We start from the raw sequence: 7,490 nt of genomic DNA on the forward strand, positions 1-7,490 counted from the left end.
CCCTACACTGGATCAGATGAATTCCCTGTGAGTCGCAGCTGGGCCGCAGCCAGCAGTGAAGACGGAAAGTACGAAGGTCCATTTGCTGGCCTCTGGAATTGGACCTGCTCATCCCCAAGAAATGCAGACGTTGCCTTAATGGCACCAAAGTAGCTGCTTTATAGAAACATATATTTAAATAATGCTAAGGAGCTTCTTTCATTTCAGATCCCCTTCTACACATCTGTATAATCTACCAAACTACTGTTTCTCTGTACATAATTTAACTTTAGAAATCCACCTCAATGCAATATATGTATGCAGTGTCTTGGCTAAGTTATTCACAATGTATAAAGCGAAATGCTGGGTGTTTTCTTACTGAAGAAAGGCTTATTTATCTCTGAGCAATTGTCACCAAACTTCCAAAAACCAGAAAATGACTAATGACTAACGTTGGTTTATTTAATTGGCGCTGTTTTGCTCCTATGTTATTATAATTCTTGTAATTCGGGGGTGTTGCTTTCTATCCTGGGATTTGTTGATGTGCATTTCTTTCACGTTGGATCAACACCAATAGTTTCACTCACCCAAATTGTCCACTGAATTCAGCGAGAGCTTTTCTGGCCTCAGGCTGCAAGAGTTGCTCTCTGGCATTATTTAAATGATGAGGGTTGAATTGTGTTGTTTTTTTTCAATATTACTGTACATTCAGGAATCCACAATACATTTCTCTGTTCAAATACTTATCAATACAAATATCAAAAGTCATATACACTGTACAGTCTATTTTTAAGTAAACATTTTTCTCATGAAGAACAGAATCACAATTGGCCTTCAGAGGTTACATTTTGATATGCTATAGATCTACTTTGTTTTTAAAGTGTGTTGTTGCATATTCAATAATCTGTGAGAAATGCATTCACTTGAAAGTCTTATGAGTGTAAGTAAATATCAGCGAGGATTTAGCCATTTCATTACCGGAGAGCGAATAGCTTTCTCCTTAACGAATTCCTCTTTTACAGAATTGCCATCCCCTGATGCCATGTCGTTCTCTGAAAATATACAAAAATAAAGGTTGATTTCATGAAATTGAGAGAATTAAAATATTGTCCTGCAGCAATGTCGCAGGTTTGGGAACACTTCAGAAAAACCTTCGCTGACAAATCTTGCAGGATTCTCCCTGAAGGCCTCTAATGATCTAGTTGCAAAAATTCTACCAAATTATGGCATAAGCCAGATGTATTTTCTAATAGTTTAAGCTTAAGGCCGGTGATTTAAGTCCAGTTTCCAGTTCTCACTGTAAAACTGCAGTGTGACATGGGACCAAGCAGCACATCCCCAATAGCTACAGCAGTAAATTAAACATGCCTGGAGCTATTCTCTGACTGAGGCCAGCTGGCGCGGAATAGCCTGGTGCACGCCACTGAACTCTCTTACTCTCCAAAAAAAAGGTTAAAGATACCCACTTTGTCTGCTGGAAATGGTCCCTGGCTGACACCGATTCCTGAGCTTTGGCTGAGGTTGTTTTGCACGGCTAGCTAGGCTGAGACAAAGCATGCCGGCCATCTGCCTACTGTTTGATCGTGAAGGTGGTCAAATTGCCATGCACAGGCACACACTCTGGTACCATTAAATTTACTAGAGTATATTTAGCCATAATGTCTTTATAAAATATACAGGCCAGAAACACACCAGTTTAAAATACAGAAGCATTCACAGCTGTTTTAATTCACTGAGGATCTGTCCTAGATGCTACCTCTGAAGACTGCTATTAAATGAACCCTCGTGTGACCACCCTATGCAGTACTACCCAAAATGTCCCTGGTCTACTTCCAGTGACGGAACTCTCAGGACAGAAATCAGTGTGAAACTTTTGTATGGGTAAAAAACACCATTTGTTTCTGTGGGGTCAGGATCTCATCCTGGCTTGAATCAGACAAGCTGCTAAACATTGAGGCAGCAGAGGGTTTGAGACCAAAGGCAAGGGAGGGAGACGAAAGGGGAGGAGGAACTGGTGAAAGCAGGGCACCTGGGAAGATTTGGAATATAGGCTAGATACAGAAAAAAGCAAGACAGGAATATTTTTTTCGTGTTATTTTAGCACCCTTTATGATAAACAAAACCTGGAAAGGCAAAAGAGCAAAATCACATAGAAAAATACAAAAGGATCAGGACTGGACCATCTCGCAAAGGTTTTTTTCAACATCATTTTACATGCGGTATGAGCATAAGCTGAAGAATTCTGCTGCTTTCTAAACAGAGAGTGAGGGAAAGATAATGCATGTATTAAGGCAACAAACCCTAGATAGCTTAATATAATAGGAGAAAATCAAAATAAGGCACACAAATGCGGTTGGAGGAGAAATAAAATTCAGATACTTTTGGGTGAAATCCTAGGAAATCGGTATTTAAATTTAGAGTAAATACTGTTCAGTCAAATATACCTCAGTATCTTCAGGTGGAAAATACAAGGGGAAGAAATTTTAATCCAAGCTTTAAAACCATCAGTGATCTCTCGTTCCTGCCTCAAGAACACTCTACTTTCTCACACACCAATTTTTAATTCTAGGAAGAACTGTTGCAGGCATCAGATATAATCTTAAAGGTAAGAAATTATTCCAGAGATACGGTGATAAATGACTACAATAAAACATTTCATAAAACAGTTCCCTGACAGCTGAAAATGTATAAAGCTCTGTCTTCATGGAAAAAATACGTTATTTTTACCATATATTAGCTAACAGTAGTAAACGCAACCTACTGAAATCCTATAGTACACAAAGCAGCTACAGGCATCACATCTGAACGGACTGATGCAAATCCTAGCATAGCTTCCCATTGCACAGGTGATGTTGTACTGCTAGCACACACAACAGCTGCAAAGTGTTTCACCCATCTCAGGATTTCAGCATGTTTTTACCTTGTGTCACAGCTCACCTAGTTCCTTGCCTTATGTTAAGGGAGCTGCCAATAAGAAAAAGAAATGTACTTTGTGTTGTTAGCTGTTTGCACAGCTCCACCAAAGTACACATCACTCGTGTACAGCATACAGCGTGATAGTAAATCACATACAAGGTGATTTCTGCTAAAATCAACTGCCCCGTGAAGTCTTACCTGTGTGTGAAACTATTTTTCGTCGATTTGGAGGCTTTGAAGCGGACAGTTGAAAAAATGGGAACTTCAGACACTTGCCAGTTACTCTGTCACAGATGCCAGAGGGACAGTTGCAGGTTTTCCTGCATTCCATTCCGTAGGTACCATAGGGACATTCTGAAAAAAAGTAATACAGCAAAGCAGTCCTCAGTGATCCAAGTCATCTGCCAGCACTGTTAATAGCTGGTCTGCTTATATCCTTAAAAGTGAAAAACTTTTGAGTGGAGGTCAGCTAAACCTTAACTACAGGAATTCAGCATGCTGACTGCTTGTTAGAAGAATTTTCCGGTTTTAACAAACCCTGACGCACATGATATACATAATTTCTTTTTTCTATAACTTATTTACAATGTGCTATCGATAATCCTTCTCTGAAACATTTGTAGTATTAAAAGACAATATAAATAGGTAAGTATATAATTATAGAGGATGTAGTTAAAGGATTAACATTGGATTTGGAAAAGAAGAAGGCTTCAGAAAGTTCCTGAATTCACTATTTGGGCATGATATTATCTGACCTACATCACTGTCATGATTTAGAGCTGCAATCTTTTGCTGGCACTGGGCGGCTTGTGGCCGGGACTGCTGCGGGTGGGCTCAGTGGAGGCAGCCGCCCCGACCCTGAGGAGCTATCCAGCAAAGGCACCCTCGGCCTGGAGATGCTCTCGGGGAAGAGCCTTCCCTCCCCTGTGCAACAGCTTCTCAGGCAGCAAAGGTCTGCCTTCTCAAGGCAGACAGCAAAGAGCTCACCTACATCTCCAACCTAAAGAGTGAGTATTCTCTAAAGGGGTCACTGGCAATAAGACAGCTGCCTGGTTATACTGCATCTGGTCAAACACTGCACTGATTCAAATCACCCATCCCTGAGCAAGCTCATGGAGGAGCACCAAAGGGCATCTGTCAGGATGGGACCAAATGTTTTTCGAAAAAAATTAGGTCAGGTGCAGAGGATTTGCCCCATCCCATAGCTGACACATATCATGTGCTGGATCACATAACTTCCCAGAGGGTTTAAACCTGCAGTCACAGTTCTTGTCTTCCTCTGCCTTGCAGTTGAATAGGGTATCTTCCCAGAACCATAGCTGAAGAGATGGATGCAAGGAAAATTCATCTCCAAGATCCCCCTTTCCACACCCCCAAACAAGATATCATCCCAAGAGAAGTGTGGGAAGCCCTGGGAGAAAGGTCTTTATACCAGGCTGTCCTTGCCAATCCAGCGTGCATGGTAACCTTAAATGGCAAGCCCTGAAGAGTTTCCAGTTCAACTCCTAAGGGCAAATGAATGACCATTCAGGGTTGGACCAAGGATCCATCCAGCCCAGGGTCCCACAAAACACTTAAGAAAGAAAATGACCATGGTAAGCACAAATGGTACCTCCTCCCTCATATTCTTCCTTCTGTGCATATAACTTCAACAACAGGTTTATTCTACTCAGTTTGTCCAGTCTCATCTTTAATCGATGCAAATATTTAGTTTTGCCATACAGCCTAGGCTATCTGAAAATCAGGCTAATGCCCCAAAATGAAACCAACATTTTACAATTCCCTGCATGTCCAATGGGTATGCTTTTATAAATGAAAAGCACTGAAAAATTAACCAATTCCCTGCGAGGGATGGCACAGTGAATTCCTCCAGCTTGGAGGCTCTCACTGAGCTTCACCATACACCCCTTCCCAAGCAAGGACACTCTTTGATCTGCTGTTTGTCCACATAAAACCAAAACAAAATCCTGCCAAAGCAAAACAGTTTTTGTGTGCACAGTCCTCCCTTAGAGACAAGGTGAGAACGTACACCACATGGAACATCAATCTGCCCATTGCAGGTGCTCAGCCACTCAGCACGGAGAGGTGGGATGCAAAGCTGTGCACAACAGCATGGAAACAAGCCTGAGCCCAAGGCACTTGGCTCCATGTGGAATAATCCTGGCATTGACGCTGCTCTTCAGATTTGACAAAAAGGAGATCTGAGTCAGTTTTGCTGTTAGACAATGTTTTTCATCAGGAGACTGCTCCTAAATAAACTGCAAATAGCTCCCAGTGATCTAAGAAAGCAAGAGCATGCTCTTTACTGTGACAGTTATACCTCAGGTTTAGAGGGTATTTACTAATAAAAGTGCAGAGTACCAGTGTTCCTTAGTCTGTTTTGAAGAATAATGACATTACTACTGAAAATAATATGATGCACTCTTATAATACTAAAAGTACTCAAAAAATTGCTCTGAAACATATATTGTCCATGTTTTACCCATTTTAGAAATAAGAAATTGAAGAAAAGAGAGTTCAGGTCATTTTTCCACAAATTCAAAGTAAAGCAGTCATAGGCAATCAGAGAGAATTTAGCCATCCCAACTCTGTGAAATATTACAAACATGGAAGTTATTAAAAAGAGTGAGTGATCTGGTATCATAGCTAGAAATGGATGTATAAAATAACAGTACTTGGCCCCATACTTTGCCTGATAAAATTCACATATGTACAGAAAGAGATTGTACTGTCTCAGAACTGAGATGAAAAAAGAAAAAGAATTAGAAATAACACCTATAATATTTAGTGCAAATAAATATATGGGGAATATAAACCTTAAATAACAATTTACAACTCTAAGTCAAGATATGGCTTTATTGAAATTAATAAGAGTTTTTCCACTGACTCACTGGAAAAAAAATATTTTACTTTACATTTTCTACAGAGCTTCGGAGACTCAGCTACAGGGATTTAGATCTCATGTCTCTCAGTGTTTCTTTTTTCCCATTTGAAGTGTGCTATTGCAAAGAAATTCCTATGTGGACAGTGAAAAGTATATAGTAATTCAAAAGAACTTGTAAAAGAATTATAGGTGGCATCTTGCACTGCAGCAATTTTTAATAAACTGAAGATCAGTCACACTATCTCAGTAAAATGCTTTTCTGGTGGGTGCACCAAAGATATTACCTTTATGCGCAAATTCTAGTATTTAGAAATAAAAGGACTATTTTGGGTTTCACCCTCAAACATTCACATGAATTTGTTTTTAAATACCAGTGTAAATAAGTGTGCGCTGTATGTGAGTCAGCCTGAATGATTTTTGCAGCATCTGGTCCTAAGTCATTGCTTTAGCTGAGGCTATTAATACTCCTGATGTTTAATTGCTAAGACATCTCCGTTTTTAAGGAAGTTATTCAAAGGTATACCTGTACCTACTTACTGAAGTGGTACACGAACACAGGAAAACTCACTGCATTCATACTTTGCAAAAGCTTTTTAAAATATTATTTATTTTAAAAACTATCATCCTACTTCTTCATAACTTAATACCTCCCGTCCTTTTAAAGATTCTCCTTTTTGCATGGAGCGAGGATAGCTCTTAAATGAAAAATGCCATTATCGTCTATGACTAAAGAAATCAGCATGCAGCCTACCTGGAATAAGATGAGAACAGTGGCTGGCTACTCATCTCGCAGTCAGCTCCTGCTCTGTAATTCCCATTTTTCAGGCAGGAGGGTCTCTGTTTTCCTCCCCTGCCCACATCCCTAGGGTAGCTGAGCACCTCACAAGCAGGACTGAATTAAACACGACAACATCTCCAGGTGCTCAAACAGTGCTGTTATCTCCATCTCCCAGACCCCAGAGAGAGCACCTGGTCCCTGGGCAGGCAGCTGGCAGTGCCCGAGGGAACTTCAACCCAGGGAGAGCCCAGCAGGAGCAGGGACTCCGTGACAAGGTTGGACTCACAGGATTAAAGTCTTTGAAATTTATAGAAAGCCACCCACCAAATCAGCGGAAGGATCAGGACTGGTGTCTGGGTCTCCCAAGTCCCAATCACAAATCTCATCTACGAGCACACCCCATCCGTATTTCCTCACACACATCCCCAGGTCTAAACAGCATTCTCACATTAATAACCCTGTTCCGCCTACATGTAACACCTTTTAATACCAGCAGGTATTTTTCACTTTCTTCTTGGCTAAGGGCTGAGCTGGAAAAATACCATTTTAGATCTTTCAAGCAGGAGGCAAGCTCTATATGTAGGTTGCTGCCAAATTGCCACAGTGGGTGCATGCAAAGTGAATATTGTTACCTTTGCAGATACCAAATTCATCACCAAAGTCATCCTCCTCTGTGTAAAACTGGCACTTCAGCCCAGGACCACACTTGACACCATCCATACCCGAGACCGTACGATAGCAAGTCTCCCCCAGAGCAGCTGCACACACTCTGCAACAGCCACAGTCATCCAGCACTGTTCGCTTACAGCGCAAGGTACTTTTGCATGCGTTACTGTCACAGGGCTCGGGACAATCTACTGCGTATTTCGCACTCCAAGCAGTTCCAGCGTGCACGGGCATCAGGAGGAGTGTGAGAAACAGGAAGCCCTTCAT

The 7,490-nt window shown here is 41.2% G+C and overlaps 1 protein-coding gene across 2 annotated transcripts; it reads right to left on the minus strand.

Annotated features, from left to right (window-relative positions):
- Window positions 1–930: 930 nt before the first annotated feature.
- ESM1 (endothelial cell-specific molecule 1) lies at window positions 931–7,490 on the minus strand. Of its 2 annotated transcripts, XM_009894196.1 has the most exons (3): window positions 7,190–7,490; window positions 3,094–3,249; window positions 931–1,031 (listed from the first exon to the last, which is right to left on the minus strand). In XM_009894196.1, exons 1-3 carry the CDS (start codon window positions 7,488–7,490, stop codon window positions 931–933), a joined length of 558 nt encoding a protein of 185 aa, XP_009892498.1. The 2 variants fall into 2 exon arrangements, with proteins under 2 accessions (XP_009892498.1, XP_009892499.1); XM_009894197.1 differs by lacking the exon at window positions 3,094–3,249.

Source organism: Charadrius vociferus, unplaced genomic scaffold (genome assembly GCF_000708025.1).
Source record: "Charadrius vociferus isolate BGI_N301 unplaced genomic scaffold, ASM70802v2 scaffold70, whole genome shotgun sequence".
Taxonomy (NCBI): domain Eukaryota; kingdom Metazoa; phylum Chordata; class Aves; order Charadriiformes; family Charadriidae; genus Charadrius; species Charadrius vociferus.

Bases quoted from the DNA above. Each gene is read 5' to 3' on its own strand.
- ESM1 (XM_009894196.1), bottom strand. From the start codon at position 7,490: ATGAAGGGCTTCCTGTTTCTCACACTCCTCCTGATGCCCGTGCACGCT. The intron at 3,250-7,189 runs GTAACAATATTC...ACTTTTTTTCAG, and splicing joins TGAATTTGGTATCTGCAAAG to AATGTCCCTATGGTACCTAC. The intron at 1,032-3,093 runs GTAAGACTTCAC...GTATATTTTCAG, and splicing joins AAAAATAGTTTCACACACAG to AGAACGACATGGCATCAGGG.